We start from the raw sequence: 25,145 nt of genomic DNA, 5'->3' as shown, positions 1-25,145 counted from the left end.
TGATAACTTTTTAATATAAGTATGTCCCATGCAGTATTTGGGGCAACTGTTATCCTTCTCCCTGTCATCCTTCCTATCAGGGCTTCTAGTTGCTGAAGGAACTTACACATCCTCTTCGCCTGAATTGGGTGTGGGTGTGGGTCCCCTGATCTGTACACTTTGACCAGTACCCTTGTCACATCTGCTCAACTGTTGCTTGGGTCGTATAACTCGTGGGCTATTCTCTCAGCAGAACCTATTGACTCTCAAACCGAAATCAGCTCTGCCTCTACTCCTGGTTATGCTGCAGATGCCCAGAGTCTTAGCTGCGTCTTGTACCCACCTGGAAATACATGTGTGAATACTCATATAAATATTACAAACATTAGGGACTGTCTTAAAAATATTTACAAAGAGAGGTATTACCTCTGAATTGAGCTAGAAAATAGCCTCAACTTAAGTGGGAAATAGTTTTGTTTGCTTTTATTCTTGAGATATAAAAGCAAAATTCCACTATAGCACCATATCTCTCATTATAGTTCACATATTTGTAAGCTATAATCAGCAATACACATTCCAGTATGTATCAGAGACTTCCTATAAGGAGAAACCTTATGAGTTCTGTTAGCAACAACTGAAAAATTCAAGCAGTTCTTTGCTTTTCCATTGTTGTTGTTGGGTGCCATTGAGTTGTTTTTGACTCATAGTTCCCCCATGTGACACAGGAGAACTTACCCAAAGGGTTTTCTAGGCTATAATCTTTACAGCAACTGATCGCAAGGTCTTTCTTCCACAGCGCCACTGGGTGAGTCTGAACCACCCATCTTTCGGTTAGCTTCTGAGCACTTAACCACCATGCCATCAGGACTCCTTGTTCTTCTATTAAGCTATGATCAAGCTATGATTTTCTGTTAAGTCTCTCATTGTCCTCCTTCTAAGAACACATCTCATTTTATCATAAGTGAATGTGATCTCATTTGGAAATGGGGTATTTGTGGATGTAATTAAATTAAGGATATTAAGGTGAGATCCTCCTCGATTTTGGGTAGGTCCAAAATCCAACAACGGTTACCCTTAGAAGAGATTTGAGACATGGAGGCATAGGAGATATCTATGTGAAGATGGAGATAGAGATTGGAGTTATGCTGCCAGAAACCAAGGAATGCAGGGAGCCATAAGAGGCTGGGAGAGACAAGAAATGGATTCACTCCCTAGAACTTTTGGAGGGAGCATGACCCTGCCAACACCTTGATTTGAATGCCTAGCCTCCAGAACTTTAGACAAGAAATTTCTGTTGTTTTAAGTCATATAATTTTTTTTAAGAAAAAAAAAAAAAGGTTATAGCAGCTTTAGAAAATGAATACAGCCCTCATCCAATCCACTGATTAAATCATGACAGCTCAACCTTTGACATACATCCAGACCATGACCAGTTCTACCCCCATTGGCTACTCTCAACCACCATCATCCCATTTTGGCTCACCCTTCGTTAGTCTTTGCTCCCCGTACAATCCACACTGCAATCAGTGATCCTTTTAAAACTGAAGTCAGATCTTGTCAGTCCTCTTCTCAAAACCCTCCTCCTGCTTCCCATCTCTCTAAGAATAAAACTCAAAGCCCTTATCCTGGCCTGCAAGGATCGACCGATCTGACCCCTGTTGTCTCTCTGACCTCATTTCATACCACTCCCCTAATCCCAGCTTCCTTACTCTTCTGCAAATGCGCCAAGCACACACCCTCCTCAGAGCCTTTGCACTCTGTTTCCTCTGTCTGGGAAACTCCTCCAGGTTATCACATGCCTGCCTCCTCAATACCTCCTCAGAGAAACCTTGCCCATTCATCCTATCTTAATGGCCTACCCCAACTGCTGTCTATGTCACATCACACTGTTGATTTTCTTCAAAGTGTCCATCACCAGCAGTAATTACCTTGTTTATATTCTTGTTGATAGTTTTCTCTCCTACTAGAATGAAAGCTCCCTAAGTGTCAGGACCTTGTCTGTCTTGTTTGTTGTTGCATTTCCAGTACCAGTGTTTAGCACAAGGCAGAATAAACATTTGTTGAATGAATGAAGAAATCAACAGTTTATAGCTTTTAAGGGTGTTGTCCAAAGAAGATGGAGATGGTATCTATTTCAAGCACCACCCTAAATTGGAGAGTAGCCCAGATAACCACCTACACACAACCTCAGTGGTTAGGATAAGAATCACCACCAAAGGGACAGTCCTATATTGTAATCAACATTGTAGCTGCAAAGTGAGGTCTGAAGTCAGTGCATTCATTGCTAAATAGTAATTTTTCAGTGAATTATTCTAGAACACTTAAAACTGTCAAGCTCAAGAGATATTTTAATGTTATACCTATGAACGGATTTCTGAAAGAAATCTGGGAACAAAAAAACAATGTTTCATCTGTCTCACTCTCAGCACTTTAAAAAGTGCTTTCATATATGCCTTACTTTATTTTCATATGCTACCTGCCTAAGGTTGGAAGATAATAATATTTTCATTTTTAAGATAGAGATATGATGCTTATGGAAACTAAGCGACTCGCCCAAGGGCATACAACTGCACAAGTTCTGACATCATGCAGTCCCAGACGCAATTCTGATTTCAAATTCCTTGTTTTTCTCCATTGCACTCCATTCATTGATTTCTTTAATGTGCATTTATTGAGCACCAACTTTGCTTCCAGTATTGTTTTACGTGCAGCAGGTAAGGATAAGAAAGTTGGTAATCTTTGTCTTGGTTTTTTCTACAGAAAAATATCGAAATGAGTAATACATGTACTTGGGGAAAAAATCAGAGTACAGTAACTGCTACCCTTTTCCACCATCTCTCTCCTGACGTAACTGCTGTTATCTGGAAGTCTTTGAAAACACATAGGATAAGTCCCCTGTCTGAGAAGAGTAGTCCTACTTGGTGGGGACTGGACTAAGTGACTTTCACTGGCTCAACTCCATCCCCGTGGGTGGTTATGGCACAGGATAAATGAACTATACCTGGTTAAAACCAAAAATCCAAACCTATAGGACAGGGTAGAACTGCCCCATAGTTTCCAAGACTGTAATCTTTACAGAAGCAGACTATCACATCTTTTCCCCACAGACTGGCACATCTTTTTCCGGCGGAGCAGCAAGTGGGTTGGAACCAACAACCTTTAGGTTAGCAGCTAGCGCTTTAACCACTGCGCCACCCAGGGTGCTATTTTCACGTGTGTGGGCTACGGAACGGAAAGTACAGCTCCATTGGAGAACGCCTGGCTGGAGTTTAGATCTAACGGGTTTAACCTCAGGCCTTGGGGTCCAGTTCCCAGGCAGTGGGAAAGGGAGAGGCGGGGCTCCGGGGCGGGGGCGGGGCTGTCGGCGCGCGGCCGACGTGGCAGCTGCAGGGGCATGCGCCGGCCGGCGGCCATCTTGGAGGCGGGGACGCGCGGTGGCGAGTTCTTAGTTGCATCTTCCTGGTCTTCTCGGAGCCGTAGTCTTACCCTCCGACGACCGCAGTTGCCGCGCAGGAACTGTCTCGGGACCGCAGGTGAGCGTCATACTGGCAGCGGAGTGGTTGCAAGAAAGCGTGGGCGTTGGATGTGGGCGTCAAAGCCGGACCCCAGGAAGGCAGCCCTGAGAGGTGGGCGGGCCGGCCGAAACGGAAGGCTGCGAGGGTCGCCTGCGAGACCCCAGCCGAGCGGCCCGGACGCGGCCTATGGGAGCATGTGGGGGGTGCGGCCGGCCAGAGGTGCGCGTCGCAAGGCTAGCAGGGTCCACTGCAGATTGCCGTGTGGGTGCGGTTCGGGGGTCTCCTCCCGGCACTTTGCTCCTGTCGAGAACTCGAGATGGGCGCCCCTGACCGTCAGGCCTCACTTTCTAACGCACTGGCCGAAGGAGCGAGACCAGCTGTAGGCACCCGCGGACCTTTGTCCGGCCCAGCCCGCCTGGAGACGTGGCAGAGTTTAGGGGAGGCCGCCTTCTCTTGGAACGGGTTTTTGGCCGCTCCCGCCCTGGTGACTCCTAAGTCAACAAACCTGGACGGAAAATGGGGCGAAGCCCGTTTTCCCGGAGGTTCCCGTATAGGTTCCTGAGGCCACTTCAGAGGACTTTTGTTGTCTCTTTGTTCGATACTGGGTCATGTCTCAGACCGATTTGCAGAGTCCTAAATTGGCAGTGTTTATATCTAAGAGAGTTTTTGTCGATGTAGTTGTTTTAGAAGATGACATGTACATGTGCGATCGTGACATCTTTTGGCGTTCCAGTCTTTCTCCTGCACAGCCGCAATATATACTCAAATCAGTTAACATTTTTGTAAGTTTTTGGGGGAAAAAGAGCTGAGAATGCAGAGACAAAACTTAGGCCCAGCACTCACTGTCTGGCAGTAGTGGTAGTCTTATGGCACGGAGTACATTAACAGTAATAGTTGCTTTTAAATTTATCAAAGCTTCATTATTCCACTTATTTTCTTGTATCCCTATAAGTAGCCATCCACCTTTTTAGAGAAAAGAGCTTATTTGGGCCTGAGAGGGAGGACTCAACTTTCCAGCCCATTCCACCACTTAAAAAAAAGAAGCGAGTCGCTAGTACTACTTTTTGTGCTGAGACTTGAGCAGTACAAACCAAAAACCAAACCCACTGCCATGGAATCGATTCCGACTCATAGCGACCTTATACTACAGCCTTTGCCAATTCTTACACTTCACTGTTCTACCATAGTTACTTAGTAGAAGTTACTATAAGAGACTTGATGGCACAATGCTTAACCTCAAGGTGGGAGGTTTGAACTCACCAGTGGCTCTGGAGAAGAAAAGACCTGACGATCTGCTCCCATAAAAATTACAGTCTAGAAAACTCCCTGGGGCAATTCTTCTCTCACATGTGGTCGGTTTGAATTGGAATTGACTCAACAGCACATAACAATTATGTTTATGCATATAAAGTATAGCTGAATATTGTCAATAACCCAGTTCTCAAAGAGTAAAGCTTTCAAAGATGGAAAGAAATTGACCGGTTTTTCCATGTTATGGGTTGTATTCATTGTACAAGTTCTTTTGCCAACACATTTATTAATGCTAGGGATCACATTGTCTTTAAATCTGACTTCCTTTAGCTACTCTAAGGATTAGGTAGCATCTGTAGTAGCAAGATAAATGACCAATAAAAAAATGAGGAAAAGTAGAAAAGAGGTAGCTGTGATGGGGAGTGATAAAATCCTGAGGGCCATTTCTGTCCCAGATTATCTACCTTTGGTGTAGACAGTACTGCATGAAAAGGTTTAACCTCCCTGGATCTCATATCCTCTGCTTAGTGCCGTAGACCTTACTTTTGCATTCACAGCCAAACTTTTTAAAAGTATTGTGCACATTTGCCTCACTTCTATTCAGATCAATTCAAACAGGCTTCTATCCCCATTCCTTCCAAGGAAATAGCTCTCAATAAATTCACCTCCAGTATGCCAAATCCATTGGATTTTTCAGATATCATATTAATTTGCATCTCTAGCATTTGATACCGTTGAACATTCCAACCTAGAAATGTTCTTTAACTTTTGGATTCCACATTCTTATGGTTTTATTCTTATCTTTCTGGCCATTTCTCCTCCTCCTGTGCAGGCTGATCTTCTACCTGACCATTTTTCAAAGACTGGTTTAAGTCGTCATCTCTTTTCACTTGGTACACTCTCTTTAGATTGTCTTATCCCAGGTCATGACTTTAGAGACTGTTAGTACGTTGATGACACCTACGTTTATGCAGGTTCTGAGCTCTAGACCAAGTCAGTATTTCTACTTGGATGTTTCAGGGAGCTTAAACTCAGCATGTCTAAGACCAAACACTGTATACTCTTCCCCTTCTATCCCCAAAAGACAACATCAAACAAAAACCTTCATCTCTTCCAGTGTTGCCTGTCTTAGTGAATAGCACCAACATCCATCCAGTTGTATAAGCCATACCTTTGCCCTCCCTGCTCCCATATCCACCCTGTCACTAAGTCTTGGATACTGATCACCTAAATATTTTTTTCTTCATCTTCACTGTTGTTTCCTTAGTCTAGTCCAAAGTTTCTCAACCTGGGCACTGTTGATTGACTTTTGGAGTTGGATAGTTTATTGTGGAGTGCTGTTTTGTGCATTATAGAATTTTTAGGAGCATCCCTAGCCTGTACTTTCTAAATGCCGTTAGTACTCCCAACCATTGTGACAACCCAAAATGTCTCCCCTGTCTCCAGGCACTGGCAGATGTTCCCTGGAGGGGCAACTCCCATTTGAGAATCATTACTTCTAGGGTATAATCACCTCATGTTTGAACTGTATCCTTAATGGCCTATGTGCATCTGCTGTGTCTGCCCTCTGGCCCAATCTGGATTCTTTGGTCAAAAGAGTCTTCTCAAAGCACAAATATGAATTGCCAAAGACTGGAATCAACCCAAATGTCCTTCAGCAGGTGAATGGGTAAACATTGTAGTACATCTGTATAATGGAATGTTATTCAGCAATAAAAAAGAACCAACTGGTAATAAATGCAACAATTTGGATAGATCTTAAGGCATTATGGTGAGTGAAAACTGCCAAACTCAAAAGGTTACATGCTGTATGATTTTTTATAGATATATATATACACACATACGAAATTCACAAAATGAGAAAATTATCATGATAAAGAATAGATCAGTAATTGCCAGGGCTTAGTGTTGGAGGGTAGGTTATGACAAAAGGGTAGTGTCTTAGTTATCTAGTGCTGCTATAAAAGAAATACCACAAGTGTGGATGGCTTTAGCAAAGAGATATGTATTCTCTCATAGTTAGGAGGCTAGAAGTCAGAATTCAAGGGAAGGCTTTCTCTTTGTGTCAGCTCTGGGGGAAGGTCCTTGTCATCAGTCTTTCCCTGGTCTAGGAGCTTCTCAGCACAGGAACCCCGCCAAGAGACGGGCTTTTCCCTTGGCTTTTGTTTCCTGGTGATATAAGGTCCCCACGTCTCTCTGTTCACTTCTCTTATATCTCAAAAACAGATGGGCTAATCTTGTAGATTGAGTCCTGCTTCACTAACATAATTGCCTCTAATCCTGCGTCAACATCATAGAGGTAGGATTTACAATACTTAGGACAATCACATCAGATGACAAGATGGTGGACAGTCACACAATACTGGGAATCATGGCCTAGCCAAGTTGACACATATTTTTTGGAGACACAATTCAATCCATGACAGGTAGTATGAAGGATTTTCTTTGAGGCGAGGGACCAGTTCTATATCTTGATTTTATAGTGCTTGCAGGAGTCAGTGCATGTGATAGAATTCCCTGGAACTATATGCCTTGCTGCCACCATTCCCAAAGAGTGCATGCAAAAAACCGGTGAAATCCAAATAAGATCTATAGTTTAGTTAATAGTATTGTTCCGATGTCAGTTTTCTGGGTTTGATCATTGTACGATAGTTAATGTCAAATGCCATTATTGGGGAAAGCAGTGTCCTACGGTGACTTCCTGTTTTTACAGAAGTAAACTCCTTAATATGGTTTATAAGGATCAAAATGGTGTGGACTCCTGTCTATCTCTCTAGTCCTCTTTGCAGACTATTCTTGTCTCGAATGCGTCTTGCTCCCTCTTGCTTACAAGGGCTTTATACATGCCATATAGTCACTTTTTCTAGAATCTGCCCTTTTTATCTTCTTTCCTTTGCCTGGAAACCCTGGTGGCATAGTGGTTAAGAGTTCGGTTGCTAACTAAAAGGTTGGCGGTTCAAACCCACCAGCCGCTCCTCGGAAACAGTATGGGGCAGTTCTACTTTGAGTTGCTATGAGTCGGAATCGACTCAACGGCAGTGAGTTTGGTTTGGTTCCTTTGCCTAATTAAATTCTGCTCATCCTCCAGATTTCAATTTATATGTGACTTCTGTGGGGAAGCCTTTGACCTCCAAGTCAGAATCAGTTTCGTTGTCAAATGAAACTATGTTCCTTACCCTCAGAGCACTTCATTTGGGTTACATTTCATTGTTTAGTGGTACAATTATTTGATTATCTCTTGTACTAGACTGTCAGTATTCTGTTTTTGCATACCATTGCATATCCAGTGACCAGTACAGTGCCTGGCATGTAGTTGACATTTTGAATATTTGTTAAATGAATAAAAACATCAAAAACAGATTTAGTATATTTAGGAGTTTTGGTTTTATACTTTAGGTGGGCTTGAAAATTTGTAGGTTCTAAGAAAATTTTCCCATATTTTGTAATCCAGTACTTTCTATTAGGATCCTGCTTTCTAGTGCTGCTTTTGCTGTAGTTAACTTTTCTAAAAGCTGAGGCATGATGATAATTAGCCATTACTGGGTGTGTTTTACAATTTGAACTAGGAGAGTGGGGAATTGATGTGTTTATCAAGTTGAACACATTTTAACTTTTTACTTTATGTTGATAGGAGTGACCCACATCAATGCTTTGTGGGAGGAAGAGCAGGGTTTCAAAAATATGTTAAATATTTTGACTATAATAGTGACTGAAATCTAGACATCAGTGTAACGAGCACTTATGTGATAGAAATTAGTAATTTACTATTTGAAACATATTTAATTATATAGTTAACATAAAGTTGTTTCCCACTTATGAAGTATGTATATGGTAGTGTCATAGACAGTTCACACGCTAAATATTCTCGTGGACTGTTTAATTGTTCTCTATGCAAGCATTGAAAGCAGACTTTTTGTTACTGTGTAATATTACATTTTTATATTTTCAGAGTACACCATAACTGAAGGAAAATGATGGAAGAGAGTGGAATAGAGACGACACCACCTGGCACTCCTCCACCAAATCCTGCAGGACTAGCTGCTGCTGTTATGTCTTCTACACCAGTTCCTTTAGGTACATGTAGTTGTCTGGCATCTAGTATGTTTTGAGGATGCCTAAATACTATTTTTTTTTCCTCAGAGTCAATTAAAAAAAAAAATACATATCTAAAAATTTTTCTAATCTTTATCCAGATGAAGAAAAATACCGTTTTTTCATTTAAGCTCAGAGAAAGCGGACATGTATGTTTTAAGTAGAGTTGTTCTTTATATTCATATTGACTATAAGTTGTCTTTATTGTAATGACAAAAATATCCTAAAAAGCATTTGTTAGCCTTGTCTAAAGTTCTAATGACTTTGTGGAGATTAATCTGACTAAAGTTTTTGAACCTTCAGTTTGTAGGTTTTTATGTTCAGATTAGCAGGGGTAAAAAGAATGCTTTATTGATTAAAAATATACCAAAACAACAAATGGAAAAAACAAAATTCTGTTGAACAATGTTATAACTTAATGGCTGTAGCTGCTGCTTATATTTAAAATGGGAATTGAAAGTCATTTGTTCTCAATCATAGTTGTTGTATAGTTTAAGTTATATATTTAGAAATAATTCTTGGGGTATAGTCTGTCAAATTTGAAAATTTTGCAAGAGAAAGTTATGAGATTGTTTGAAAACTAAAAAGCATTTCCTATTTTGTGCTTTTTTTTCTCTCCGCCCTTTTTTAGCTGCAACCAGTTCTTTTTCTTCTCCAAATGTATCCTCCATGCAGTCCTTGCCACCCCATGCATACTCTACACCTCAGCCATCCCTTCCTCCTGTGAAGCCTTCAGCACCTTTACCGTTTGTGGCTCCTTCACCAGTTCCTTCTGTCCCACCACTTGTTACTTCTGTACCCCCTTCTGTTTCTCCATCAGCTGCTGCCATCTTCGGTAGTCCTCCTATATCCCACTTCCCACCTTCATCTTCTGCCCCAAGCACTCTTTTGTCTGCTGCCTCGTCAAGCCCTCCTACATCAGGATTTTCTGTTGGTTCAACTTATGACATTACAAAAGGTCATGCAGGAAGAGCCCCCCAGACACCCCTGATGCCATCATTTTCTGCACCTGCAGTAACAGGTAATTCTCTCTTATTAATTCTTTTAATCAAGCGGCTATAGTTAATTTTTTTCTATAACAACCTTATTGAGAAATAACTTACCCATGTAAAATGTACAATCAATTTTAGAACCTTTCATCACCTCAAGAAGAAATCCCGTACCTGTTAGTAGTCACTCTCCCTTTTCCCCCAATCCTCCCAGCCCTAGGCAGCCATTAGTGTACTTTCTGTCTCTATAGACTGTCTATTTGGAGCATTTCATATGAATGGAATCATATAGTGTGTGGCCTTTTGTGTATGGCTTCTTACACTTAGCATGTTTTCTAGGTTCATCCATGTTGTAGCATGTGTCAGTACTTCATCCCTTTTTGTGAGTGAATGATAGTATGTTCATCAGTTGGTGGACCTTTCGGTTTTTTCTATTTTTTGTGAATAATGTTGCTACCTGTACAACTGTTTCATGTATGAGTTTTTGGTGGATATAAGCAACATCATGATAAACAGAGAAAAGATTGAAGTTGTCAAGGATTTCATTTTACTTGGATCCACAATCAACACCCATGGAAGCAGCAGTCAAGGAATCAAAAGATGCATTGCGTTGGGCAAATCTGCTGCAAAGGACCCCTTTCAAGTGTTGAAAAGCAAAGATGTCACCTTGAAGACTAAGGTGCACCTGACCTAAGCCATGGTATTTTCAATTGCATCATATGTATGTGAAAGCTGGACAATGAATAAGGAAGACCAAAGAAAGAATTGACACCTTTGAATTGTGGTGTTGGCGAAGAATATTGAATATAGCATGGACTGCCAAAAGAATGAACAAATCTGTCTTGGAAGAAGTACAACCAGAATGCTCTTTAGAAGCAAGGATGGCGAGACTGTGTCTTACATACTTCGGACATGTTGTCAGGAGGGATCAGCCCCTGGATAAGGACATCGTGCTTGATAAAGTACAAGGTCAGCGGAAAAGAAGAAGACTGTCAGCGAGGTGGATTGACACAGTGGCTGCAACAAGGGGCTCAAGCATAACGAGTGTAAGGCTGGCACAGGACCGGGCAGTGTCTCGTTCCATTGTGCGTAGGGTTGCGGTGAATTGGGACTGACTTGATGGCACCTAACAACAACAACATCCGTTTTCATTTCTCTTAGGTATATATACCTACAAGTAAAATTACTTAGTTATATAGAAACTCTGTGTTTAACCTTTTGAAGAACTACCAGACTTTTCCAAAGCAACTACACAGTTTTATGTTCCCACCAGGAGTGTATGAAGGTTCTGATTTCTCTACATTAATTAATGTTTTATTCTTGCCTTTTTTTTTTTGGAGTTTCTGTTTTTGCCACTTGAATTAGTAAAATAAAGTTACTGGAATCTAGTATGTGGGTTTTTTTTTTTTTTTAAGGATATCAAAAAATTCCAAAATTTTATCCTAACGTTTCTGTACTTGTAGAAAAGTATATCAAAGTGAAGCCTGAGAGTTTTTGAAGCTTCACTTAAATGATCAGGACTGTTCACTGTAATAAAAAGTAATAATAAAAAGAGTATATCTTCTTTAAAAATTTGTCAGGACTGGGAGTGCGGGGAGTTATTTCTTAATGGGTATGATAAGAAATTTTGGAAATAGATAGTGGTGATGATTGTACAACATTGTGAATGTAATTAATGTCACTGAATTCTCTACCTAAAAATGGGTAAAATGGCAAATTTTATATTGCATATATTTACCATGCACATACACACAAAAGACCATTAAGGGTAGTATAGAGTGCTAGTCTTTCAGTTAATTTATAAATAACCAAAAGTCTAACGTGAAAGAAAAAAATGATCAAGACTGGCTAGTCCAGGGAGTAGTGTTTATTTAGCTAGCTATTCAAAACAAAATAAAACCTCTTGTGTGCCATAGTTAGTGGTATTGGGCCATTTCTTTTTCCAGATCAGTTACGCCTACATTTTTTTTGCTTCCCTGGGGTAGTTATTGGAAAGCAAAATTTTATCCTTGTTGTCTCCTGCCTCTTGTCTCTCATTTTAGGGAAAAGAAGCAACTGTGTTGTGATTTCTGTTATCCAACTTTATTTTTACAGAGAGAGTTTTTTGCAGAGTATAAGTTAAACCCGTGCGTGTATATGTGAATTTTCTTTTTGAGTTGAAATGAGATATATGGAGTATGTGTACTAATTGTTAAATGCTTTTATGAGGGGCTTGGGTACCTACATTAATTATTTTTATGCCTTAAAGAGGTTGATCTGTAGCTATCAACGTCTAAGTGCTAAATAGGACAAACATGAAGGACTTTTTAATATATATTTTGTGTTCACTTTCAGGACATTTGATGTGAGTCTATGAAAAGGGAAAGAAGTTTCTTTTTTGAATTTGCTTAATTTACATTTTCTTAAGGTTCAGGTAGTTTTTTGGGTTCATAGGTCAGTCATGAGATGCTTGAGTTTACAGTTATTAGTTGTGTTGAACTGCTCATCATGTGTGTGTTTTGTTGTAAGAAACAGTTTATGGACTCAGTGACACATTAAAAATTTCTGTTACTAAATAGGTATTTTGCCAGCTCCTATTACTCAGCAAGCCAGCTTGACGTCTGTGGCACAGGGAACTGGAACCACATCAGCCATTACCTTCCCAGAGGAACAAGAAGATCCTAGAATTGGGGGAGGTCAGGATGAAGCATCTGCTGGTGGAATCTGGGGTTTTATTAAGGTAAACCAAAAACCCGCTGCCATCGAGTTGATTCTGACTCATAGCGACCCTAGAGGACAGAGTAGAACTGCCCCACAGAGTTTCTAGGGAGCACCTGGTGGATTCGAACTGCCGACCTTTTGGTTAGCAGCTGTAGCACTTACCCACTATTCCACCAGGGTTTCCTTATTAAGGTAAGGGGTAATTAATTTAAAAATTATGTTTAATTTTTTATTATGAAAGTAATAGATGCTCATTAAAGAAAATTTTGAAAATACAAAATGGTATAAATAAAAAAATAATCCTCATTCTTATTACCAGTTTTCTATAGGTCTTCTCAGTCTTTTGTCTGTTCATGTCTATGTAGATATACTTCCTTTTTAATAAAAACCAAATTACAGAGTGACATAGTGGTCACTATTTTGTGTCTTTTGGTTGTTGTTACCTAGCATATCATAAACATCTTCCTAGCCATAAAACATTCTTTAGAAATGTGATTTTTCTTTTTAATGGGTGCTTTGTTCTGCATCCCATTGCATGTTTTATTATACTCATCTGCTACTGATATCTTCTAATTTTAACTCTTACCAATAAAAGTATGATGAGGACTCTTGTATACAAATCTTTGTGCATCTCTCTCTAATCAGGATTAATTCTTGATGACTGTCAGAGGGTGAAAATTTTAAAAATTATTGATACACATTGCTCTCTAGGAAGGTTATACTGAAATAGACTGCCATAGCGGTTTTCTTTGGCCAAAACTGGTAATTAATTTGAAACATAACCTTTTCTGATTCGATAGGCAAAAAGTAATACCTCCTTGTTTTAATTTGCATTTCTTTGCTACTGAATTTGCACATTTTTTTCATATGATTTTTGGCCATTTATATTCTTCTTTTATTAATTCTCTGTTCATGTTCTTTGCCCAGTTTTAAATTGAGGTGATTTTCTTCTCAATGATTTGTAGGGGCTCTTAATATAGTAAAGATATATTATTCTATGCTGTAATGTATTGTGTGGTTCTCCATTTTTAGTTTATATTTTAATTTTTTTTTTTTACATTTAAGTGTCTTACTTTTCAGGAGCCATTTCTATCACTTTTTCTTTTTGCCAAGCTTTTATTTTGTTTATTTTTAGTCTTAAAAAACTTTTTCTACCACAGTATATAAAACTGTTTTCCTCTAGTTCTTTAATGGTTTATTTTTTACACTTAGCAATTTAACATAGCTGAAATTTACTTTATTGTACGATCTGAAGTGGAAGTCAAACAATTTTCTTCCAGCTAGTTAATTGATTGTTACAACACCATATCCAACATCATATCCGTGGTGTTTCAATATGTCAACTTTATATTAGTTACTAAATGGTATGTTAAAATCACTGTCTGGGCTCTACTCTGCGCTACTTCTTTGCCTGTCCTTGTATTAGTACCACACTGTTTTAATCATTGTAACTCTGTGTTCATTTAAGGTTGCTGTGAGTTGGAATTGACTTGACGGCAATGGGTTTGGTTTTTTGGGTTGGTATGTTCATTTATTATACTAACACTTTTTGAAAGCTTACTGTGTGCTGAGGTGGGGATAGAGGATGATGAATAAGACAAAAAGGTCAGTTCTAAGCATTTATAAAGATATACCAGTATCTGGCCCCCGGTCTCTATGTTAGCCCAAAACTAAAACCATTCCTGAAGCCAGCTCTTCAGACAAAGATTAGACTGGACTATAAGACATAAAATGCTACTGGTGTGGAGTGTGCTTCTCAGCTGAAGTAGACACACGAGACTATGTGGGCAGCTCCTGCCTAGAGATGAGGAGAGAAGGCAGAGAGGGACAGGAGCTGGTTGAATGGATGGGGGCGAAATACAGGGTGGAGAGAAAGAGTATGCAGTCACATTGTAGGGCGAGCAACTAGGGTCACACAACAATGCATGCGTTAAGTTTTTGTATGAGGAACTGACTTGAATTGTAAGCTTTCACTTAGAGCGCAATTAAAAAAAAAAAAAAATACCGGTATTTGGTTTTATAGGTTGCAAATTTCTGTTCTCTTAAATTTTTCTTCACTAGTCTTACCATTTCTTTTTCTTGGTGAGTTTTAGAATCACTCTGCCAGGTTCCTTCCAATATTTTGTTGGGGATTTGTTTGCAATTTCACTAAATATATTAAACATTTTCTTAATTAGTAGGTAGCTAATTGATTTACAGTAGTTGGGCTTCATGTTTCAGGAATACAGCATTTTTCTAAGCTTTCTTTTTTATATCCCTCTGTACTATTTTTAAAACAATATTTTACTGTGTTTGCAGTGAAAGTTTACATAGCAGATTAGGTTCCCATTCAAATGGTTTCTACACAAATTGTTCAGTGACATTGGTTACATTCTTCACAGTGTGTGAACATTCTCATTGTTCCCATTCCGGTTGTTTGTTTCCACTAATCTAGTTTTCCTGCCCCCTTACTTTCTCATCTTTGTTTTAATGTAATAGTTGACTGGTCTCATATAGATGATTTTTTAAAGAAATGTAGTACTCACAGGTGATGCTCTTTATTTTGTGAGCCAAACTATTATTTAGTTAAAAGGTGGTCTCAGGATAGTTTCGGTTCAAGGTTTAAAGAGTATCTAAGGGCAGTAATCTAGGGGCGTCCTCCAGTCTCAACCAGTCTGGTAAGTCTGGATTTTTTAAGAATTTGAGATTCTCCCCTACGTTTTCTCCCATTCTATCAAGATCCATTTATCGTGGCCCTGATCAGAACTGTCGGTAGTGGTAGCCAGGAACCATCCAGTTCTTCCGGTCTCAGGGTAAATGAGGCTCTGGTTCTTACAGTTAGTCCTGAAGACTAGTTTCATTTCTGAGTCTTTGGTTTCCATCTTTCTCTTTTGCTGCAGACAAGTAGAGACCAATAGCTGTATCTTAGATAGCTGCTAGGAAGCTTTTCAGACCCCAGACACTAGAACATAAACTTGACGAACTGTATGGTATATTATGTCAATTGACTGAGTTGTGCCAAAAGACTATGGCCCTAAGCCTTCAAACTCAGAAAACCAATCCTGTGAGGTGTTTGGTTACGTCTAAGTAGTGCCCATACCTGTACCCCTATGTGCTTAATTATGTATATAAATATGTATGCATCCACGCCCATACATGCATATACGTCTACATACCCTCATATATATACTCACATATACATACCTATACACATACGTGCATAAATATATACCCACACATGTATTTTTTGGTGGTGGTTGCTGTTGTGGCAAAATTTTATATGTCAAAGCAATTAAAAGAAGGCCCTTTTCTTTGTGTACATCTTAGTGACATTATTTAGCTTGGTAAAGCTGTGCGCAGTTCACCCACGTTTGGTGTTGTTTCCCCTCTCGCTTTTTAAAAGCTTTCTTCATATAGTGACTACCCACTGCCGTCGAGTCGATTCCGACTCAAAGCGACCCTGTGGGACAGAGTAGAACTGCCCTGTAGAGTTTCCAAGGAGCACCTGGAGGATTCGAACTGCCAACCTTTTGGTTAGCAGCTGTAGCACTTAACCGCTACACCAGGCTACAACTTGTTTTTCCTTGTTAAAAGCATGTAGCAGTATCACTTACCAGTTGTGTTACCAGTTCAACTCTATAGGACTGTAAATAGTAACTCTTCAGATATTTAGCATACAGTTGGTTGACAGTCTTAATTTTCCGTGTTATAAATTTATCTTATTCTGAATCACCTTAGGTTGATGGTAGGTTGGGAGAGGCGGAATCTTTGCCTGTTAGTGAGATAACCATCTCGGGGCACTGCTCCCTCTAGTGACTTTTACTGTGGGAGGAGTATAGCATAGAAAGAAATAAGAAAGTCTTGGGTTCTTCCTATCTAATAGAACAGTTTTAAGAATCCAGAGGAATAAGTCTGGCTAAAATGGGATATTTGGGAGAATGAACATGAGAAGAAAAGGCAAGTAGAAAAAAAGGCAGAACCTTCAGCAGAACATTGCAGAATATTATATATTAAGGTAATAGGTAACTGTTCTGAAGGATAAAAGATGATTCTTTTTATTTATTATTAGAGAAGAGAGGACTAATGAAGACATCTGATTATAGACTTTATTTTTTACTCTGATGGACAAGTTTTTACGTAACTTTATATAAATAGAAATGAAATGAAACAAATATATCTAAGTATTCAGATACACGTATGTGTGTTTGTGCATATATGGCATAACATAGGCCAGTACTCAAAGTGTGGTCTGCAGACTGTTTTTTGTCTACGACGAGAGAAGAGGAGAGATTAAGTATTCAGAAACTTTTATAGCAATTTTTATGTACTTATCCCTTAGTATCAGTGAGCAGTTATTCAAATATGTTACAAAACTACGGGTCTGCGATGAATTGTAAACTTAAAAAATGTCCTACATGATCACATGATCATGGCATCTTTGCTTCAGAATGAGAGTCATAGTCTATTAATACATCTAATAAGACAAGAACGTTGTTGTTACGTAAAGATGTTGTTAGGTGTTGTAAAGTCGACTCTCACTCATAACGACCTTATGTATTAAAAAAAAAAAAAACCCAGTACTGTCGAGTCGATTCCGACTCATAGCGCCCCTATAGGACAGAGTAGAACTGCCCCTATAGAGTTTCCAAGGAGCACCTGGGGGATTTGAACTGCCAGCCGTTTGGTTAGCATCCGAAGCACTTAACCACTACGCCACCAGGGTTTCCACCTTATGTATAGCCGAATGAAATGTTGCCAGGTCATACACCATCCTCACAGTCATTGCTAAGTTTGAGTTTATTGTTGCAGCCACTGTATCAGTCCATCTCACTGAGGGTCGTTCTCTTTTACTTACCCTCAACTTTACCAAACGTGGTGTCCTTCTCCAGAGATTGGTACCTCCTAATAAAATGTCCAAAGCAAGAGAGACATAGTCTCGCATCTTCGCTCCTACGAAGCATCCTGACTGTACTTCCTCCAGTCTATGGTATAGTCAATGTTCTTCACCAACACCACAGAAAAAGTATAGCTTGTGTTTATTTATTAATTTCTTTTATGCAGGGTGTGGCTGGGAATCCTATGGTGAAATCGGTCCTTGATAAAACCAAACATTCGGTAGAAAGCATGATTACAACGCTGGATCCTGGCATGGCTCCATATATCAGTATGTACTTACATTAGACCAGTATCTGCCAGTTTTTTCCGAAGTATGTGTCAGTGTCAACCACTAATTGTAATTTTCAGTTCATTTCCTTGGATTATGTAATCAGTGGAAATACCTGTCATATTCTTATATTAAGTTGATGATCTTAGTTTACTGGTATTATTAGTCATCTTTTTTTAGTCACCGTTAAATAGATTGTGAAAATGCCGTGGAATGAACTTTGGAGGGGTAAAGAAGATATGAATTATTAGTATACTTACTGATTCTAATTGTAATTATGGATTAGTGTTTAGCTTTATATGAATTTTACTTTATTCTCTGTTGACATTTGAAGTGAAGCTTTGTTCATATTTGGTTTCAACATTTCTCTGATTATTTTAAATAAATGTGGTTATGCTTAATCCACGAATAATATTTTTAGAGGATATTAATCTGTTTACTAATACCAGATTACTAGGTTTATTGGGAAAGCTATTTTAACCATCTTTGAGCCATCATCTTCAAGAATCCTCTGGACAGTTGATGTAGAGATGCTGTCTGCTGTTTAATTTTTATGTACCTATCACTTAGCAGTGTCAATGACCGGTTGTTAGTAAGCCTGTAAAAGATAGCACCTTACGGGGCCAAAGCTGCCAGGTACCTGAACCAGGATTTTCATTGGTAATAAAAAGCCAGTAGCATTCACTAATGTTGGCTGTGTTGATAGTTTACTCTCTAGTAAATGTTGAAGGACAAGACCTAACAATGATTAGTGCCATTTATTACATACTTGCTCTGCCGGGTGCTAATTCTCACGAGAACTCTGCAAGGTAGAAATTATTTTCCTCAAGTTTTAGATGAGGAATTTGGGTTCAGAGAAATTCATTATTCTAGGTTTCATAGCTTGGTGGAACTAGATTGGATCCATGTGCGTTTCTTTTATACTTGACCACTCTGTCGCCTTGAAGTAAAAAATCGAATCAAGAATTAAATTTGCTGAATTGTATTTTGTGTTTATCACTTTCCAAAGGATTCAGAAATTGTATTCTACCATGTATTGATTTCATGTATTCATAATAAGTTTGACATAATAAATACATTATATATATTTTCTTCACCAGTATGTATTTCGACTGAAGGAAGGAAAGGAATTAAAATATATGGAACTCTTGCTGTTTTAGTAGGTACTGTGTTAGACTTCGAAAGCAATTATCTTATTTAATCCTTTGAGCCAGCCCTGTGAGGTGGGAGGTATTTTTCTAGAAGAAGCAAGCTCAGTGACTTCCCAAGGTAACAAAGCTAGTAAATGATGAAGCCAGGACTCAAGCCCAAGACTAACCACTTCTGAAGCCAGTGATCTCTCAAATCAAGAAAGAGGCATGAAACCAAGGAAAAAAAGATAAATGAAATTTGTTATTAACAAATATCAATTTATAGTACCATATAATTTTAAGTTTTAGAAAGTAATAAAACTGTGTGAAAAAGCTGACACACTGACAGGCAGCAAAAGCAAGACCATTGTGATCTAAGTAGAACTCAAAATTAAATTTTTACACATACAGAAATGTCTCGATTTAACAATTTCAAATGTACAGAGAGTGCACAAGAACCATTAGAAATGGATTTAACGCAGTTTAACTTTTTACATTCTTTTTGTGAGTTCTCAATTCATTATCACGTGTGATTTTTTGAGGTTAGTAATAGTTATGTAAATAAAGTGTTAGCATATGGTATGGTAGTAATTATGAAAATTTGATTACTGTTTGAATTTGGAACTAAAATTTTCTTCTGGTCTTTGTAGAATCTGGAGGTGAACTGGATATTGTAGTGACCTCAAATAAAGAAGTAAAAGTTGCTGCTGTCCGAGATGCTTTCCAGGAGGTTTTTGGCTTAGCTGTGGTGGTAGGGGAAGCTGGACAGTCCAACATTGCACCACAACCAGTGGGCTATGCAGCAGGATTAAAAGTGAGTAATGGAATACCTTTTTTAGGATATAGAAACTGGCAGTTAATTTTTTTCATAATCCTGATGATAATCGTGTATTTTATATGGAGCTTATGCGTTTTTACATACTGAAATAGTGATCGACTTTGTTCTTAGTTAAACAACTCTGAGTATTACGAACATATAGGTAGAGTTTTAATTTAAAGATGATTCAGAAACAGATACAGCAGTAAATCAACGGGAAACTGCCGTAAATTTAAGCCGGATTCAGAAGAGGATGTAGAACAAGGGGTATCATTGCTGATGGTAGATGCATTTTGGCTGAAAGCAGAGAGTACCAGAAATGTGTTTACCTGTGTTTTATTGACTTTGCAAAGGCATTCGACTGTGTGGATCATAACAAGTTATGGATAAAGTTGCGAAGAATGGGAATTCCAGAACACTTAACGGTGCTCATGTGGAACCTGTACATAGACCAGGAGGCAGTTGTTTGGATAGAACTAGGAAGAACTGCATGGTTTAAAATCAGAAAAGGTATGCATCAGGGTTGTATCCTTTCACCATGCTTATTCAGTCTGTATGCTGAGCAAATAATCTGAGAAGCTGGACTGTATCAAGAAGAATTTGGCATTGGGATTGGAGGAAGACTCATTAACAACCTGTGATAGGCAAATGACGCAGCCTTGCTTACTGAAAGTGAAGAGGACTTAAAAACATTGATGAAGATCAAAGACCACAGCCTTCAGTATGGATTACACCATAACATAAAGTAAACAAAAATCCTCACAACTGGACCAATAAGCAACATCATGATAAATGGAGAAAATAGTAAAGTTGTCAAGGATTTAATTTCATCTGGATGCACAGTCAGTGCCTATGGAAGCAGCAATCAAGAAATCAAAGGACATACTGCATTGGGCAAATCTGCTGCAAAAGACCTCTTTAAAGTGTTGAAAAGCAAAGATGTCACTTTGAGGACTGAGCTGCACCTGACCCAAGTCATGATATTTTCAGTCACCTCATACGCATGCGAAAGCTGGACAATGAGTAAGGAAGACCTAAAAAGAATTGATGCCTTTGAATTATGGTGTTGATGAAGAATATTGAATATAGCGTGGGCTGCCAGAAGAGCAAACAAGTTTGTCTGCTTAGAATTGAGGATGGCAAGACTTCGTCTCACATACTTTGGGCATGTTATCAGGAGGGACCAGTCCCTGGAGAAAGGACATCATGCTTGGTAGAGTCGAGTCAGCGCAAAAGAGGAAGACCCTCAATGAGATGGATTGACGTAGTGACTGCAAAAATGGGCTCAAACATAACAATGATTGTGAGGATGGCTCAGGACTGGGCAGTGTTTTGTTCTGTTGTACATAGGGTCACTATGAGTCAGATCCAACTCAGTGGCATCTAACAACAACAGAACAAATTAAATACCTAGATTAAGATTGTGCTTTACTTTTAAGATTTCAAAGGTGCTTTTTCAAATTAGAAAGAGTTTATAGATCTGGGAAGGAAGACTTTTTAAGATTTATTTTTAGAGGGTAACCTGAAGAAAATCCTAAGGTAGAAAGGGGTTACTGGACAACAACAGAAGAAATGGTGAGTGCATTTTCTTGAAGATCTACAGCAAGGGCTTTCTGTAAATTAAAGCATTATATACATGTAACGTGGATGTTGGTACTGGTATTACTATAAAAAAGAGTGATAAGGGTATTTGTTAGTTGTGATAAAAAATATTTAAATCCGAGAGGTTAGAACTTGAATTTGTCATATGAGGAAAATTAGAATTTATGGCTTTGTGTTTCAGGGTGAGAATTTGAGCAAAGGTAGTAAAGATTATGGCAGTTTGGCCAATAGAGCATGTTGATACCAAGGTTTCAGTTATTCAGAAAGCTTACCAGGTCCTGAACTGTGAGTTTTGAATATGAAGGAAGGAGGCAATATGAGAATATTTATGAAGATGGTATTCAATTAATATTAATTAGGAAGAGAAGCGTTTTATAAAACATTAGTGTCACAAATAAATGTGAATTTAGATAGCTAGATTCCTGCGTGAGAGTCTGCATTTTTCATTATGGTTTTAAAAGCATAGGTCTTAAATGTTTTGTTACATCTGATATTACACTGAAGATATTTAAGATTGATATGTACTGAAATTGAAAAGCTAATGGGATTATTTTTCTTCTTTAAGAAAAGCCTTATATTACGGATATTATTAGTAGTTAGATTTATATTGTGACTTTATTAGTATTTGACAGATTTAGTTTTGCTTTTGGTCTTGCCCTTAAAATTTAAGCATGTGGGATTCCTTTTCCGCAATCTTTAATACAAGCTCAAAATTAAAATTCACTGAAACTCAATATAGGTAAGTGATTTGTAAATTTACCAACTGTTTTTTTTTTCCAGAAACAGTAGAGGGAGCTAAAGAGAAGAAAAATAATGTAGACTCTTAGAATATTAAAAATTTAACTGAGTTTTTTCTCTCCATAAGATTTTATTTGAAGTGAACTATCCTTAAGTTTTCCCTTAAACATAAGTTGTTGTTTAAGGAAATAAACCAGTTCAGCCAAGATTAAAATTAGGAAGCATCTGAAACTTGTCCAAGTATTCATTTTATTGAAGTCCAATCATAGTTACAATCATTGTTTTGTAGCATATATTCAGTAAATAAAGGATGTAGTTAATACCTGCAGGCATTTATGAAGAAGCATAAATTTTTAATTCTTCATCTGAATCAAGTTGCTTAGTAGTAGCTCTTAGAGCACAGTGTAAGCTCTAGGGCCCTTTCTGCTTCTTACCTTAAAAACTACTTAATTCTTGGTCTCCTATCTTGCTGAGAAGTGAAGATAAAATTCCATCCTAGAAACGCTGGCAGAGACTAATGCTTAAGTCTTCTCTCTTTGCAAATAAAGCTCCTAGAAGATGTCACGTTTAATTAATGTAGTGGTCAGAGAAGAAAGGCCAATCATCACCTCATTTTCCTTTTCTCTTCTGGATTTCATAAACAAAAAAGGATTAAACCGGTCTGCCTAACTCATTATTCTCTTGTAGTTACTTATTAATTTCAGCTAAATATTTTGAGAATCCTATCAATTATAAAGCTCTGTATTATATGATAATGGAAAATGAACAAACTCAGTGTTCCCTGGAAGTATCAGGAATATTTTGTTACAGTGCATAGCTGAGGTATCACCTTCAAAAAGTTAGGGAAGAGGAAGCTCTAAACATCCACTAATCCCTCAGTAGTTTTTACTGAGTCAACATTTATTTAAACTTCTTTTTAATCAAAATTTAGCTGTAACTACCTCTTGGGAGGAGTGAATTGGGCAAATTTACAACTTCTCAATTGTAAGTTTACTTTTAAGAGTTAAGTTAATTTTTTGTGTTATATTTTCTGTCAAATTCAAGAGTTGCCTGCTCATTTCAGTATTATTAGATTTGGCGACTCCATATTTATGTTGCTTAGATTCTTAACATTAGCCATATACACCTTCACTGCTGCCCTTTGTTTTATCTTTTGTTAAATTTATTCATTTAGCAAATTCTTATTGAACACTTACTGGGTTAGATACTGTGCTAGGCACTGGAGATACAGTGGTGGGCAAAACATAGACACAGTTCTGATTTTGTTGCAGTTTAAATAGTATCTTATCCTTCATCTTTTAAACTTTAAAATCATTTTACCTACTGTCGTACTGTTATCACTTTGTCATCTTTATTTCAGTTGCCTCAGAAGTGTCCTAGTCTTAATTTTCGTTTGAGTAGGAATGGACCCCTTAATCTTATACTCACTATTTAGCTTCATTGCCCATATTAAAAATAGATATATTATTATCTATGGCTAGTTTTGTTAAGAAATAGATTTTTCTCTTGCTTTCTGAATACACATCACATTATTTGTGTTTACTATTTGTGAAATGATTCAGATAAAAAGAGTAAACAGCAACCTTATCTTCAGTAATCCAGCTTTTAGTTTTCTACAATAAGGTACACATTTAATACATGATTTTGAGTTATCTCTACAGTGTTCTCAGCCTCTCTGTTTTACTTCATAAATGGCAGCCATTTCCCTGAATAAGCTTTGATGTAATGTATACATTTGTAGTTTTTTTTTTAAGTTTTAAATAACTGGCCATTTTGGTACTTTTTTTTTAGGTTATTTTTAAAGGGAACTAGAAGAAACAGAAAAAATATTTACTGTTGACATGATTGCCTACCTTGACACTCTAAGAGAATCAACTAAAAAACTATTAGAGCTAATGGAAGATCAGTAAGATGGCCTTTTGCCAGATCAACATTATAAAAAAATACATAGTTATATTAGTAATAACCAATTTGAAAATGTGATATAAAAATGATCTAAATCATAATAGCAACCAAAATAATTATGTAGAGGCAATTTAGAAGGTATACTCCAAACTGTTAATATGGTGGGGAATAGGACTGGACTTTTTAACTTCCTTCTCTGTATGTGTATATATTTGAATGTTTTCAGTGAATATTAATGTGTTCGTGTATAAATGTATGTATTGGGTAATCATAAATATATATAGTATTGATTAACTTGAAATCATTTTCTAATCCCTGCTCTTGTTGTTCAGGGAGCCCAGGAACGGATAGATAGCTTACGTCGAACTGGAGTGATTCATGAAAAACAGACAGCTGTGTCAGTAGAAAACTTCATTGCAGAATTGCTACCTGACAAGTAAGAGGCTTATTATGTTTCTCTTGGAAGCCAAAAGAAAAAGAGTCTAGGAGCTTCACAGTGAATACCTAGCAAAAAGTATGTCCAAATATGGAAACAGAGAAAAGGATATTCTGGTGCTAGTTATATCACTTAACTAGCTGTGTAACCTAGGGTAGCTCAGCTGACATTTCTACCGTTTTTTCTCTTTTATAAAATGGGGAATAGTAATACCTGCTTTCTAAGATTGTATTAATAATCAGTTAATGTAATAGTACTAACAGTAAGATGATGCAGTGGTCTGTTGATTCAGGTGTAACTGATGACTAATAGCAAGCACAGTGTTGATTTACACAGTCATGCAGAGTAATGGAAGGTTATGGGCAAGAGGGTCTGAGTGGTAGTTACCAGGTTTTGTTCTGCTGAGCTTTATTTCATCTAGATCGGAAAAAAATCCCAGGCAGCAAAACTCATCATTTTTGAGGATTCCATACTTTTAATAGATCACTTTTTTGTGGGAGAAGTTGTTTTTTATAGGCTGAATTGATTTAGATTAAAATAATTTCTCAACTGTTGAAATCTACCTTCTTTTGAAATCACATTGTGGTTTTGTTGTTTTATTTATTTTGTTTGCTTGTTCAGTATTGAATAACACTTACTAGTACTTTGTGGCTATACCAAAAAAAAAAAAAAAACCCCAAACCCGTTGCTGTCAAGTTGATTCCTACTTATAGTGACCCTAAGGGACAGAATAGAACTGCCTCATAGGGTTTCCGAGACTGTAAATCCATACGGAAGCTGACTACCACATCTTTCTCCTGCAGGGCAGCTGGTGGGTTTGAACCACCAACCTTGAGGTTAGCAGCCGA

At 38.0% G+C, this 25,145-nt stretch overlaps 1 protein-coding gene across 1 annotated transcript in view; it reads left to right on the top strand.

The window, feature by feature from the left end:
* The first annotated feature begins 3,389 nt into the window (after positions 1-3,389).
* The window catches only part of PRRC1 (proline rich coiled-coil 1), a 47,560-nt gene continuing 25,804 nt past the window's right edge, over positions 3,390-25,145 (top strand). Inside the window, exons 1-7 of the mRNA XM_064275619.1 lie at positions 3,390-3,512; positions 8,695-8,819; positions 9,469-9,858; positions 12,385-12,545; positions 17,567-17,669; positions 19,450-19,613; positions 24,194-24,297. Of these exons, the coding sequence (XP_064131689.1) occupies positions 8,717-8,819; positions 9,469-9,858; positions 12,385-12,545; positions 17,567-17,669; positions 19,450-19,613; positions 24,194-24,297 (1,025 nt within the window). The 5' untranslated portion in view covers positions 3,390-3,512; positions 8,695-8,716. The remainder of the gene's footprint in view (positions 3,513-8,694; positions 8,820-9,468; positions 9,859-12,384; positions 12,546-17,566; positions 17,670-19,449; positions 19,614-24,193; positions 24,298-25,145) is intronic.

The sequence above is a fragment of the Loxodonta africana genome, chromosome 2 (genome assembly GCF_030014295.1).
Source record: "Loxodonta africana isolate mLoxAfr1 chromosome 2, mLoxAfr1.hap2, whole genome shotgun sequence".
In the NCBI taxonomy this organism is placed as follows: Eukaryota; Metazoa; Chordata; class Mammalia; order Proboscidea; family Elephantidae; genus Loxodonta; species Loxodonta africana.
The sequence above is the reverse complement of the archived record's forward strand: the minus strand, read 5'-3'. Positions and strand labels throughout refer to the sequence as shown.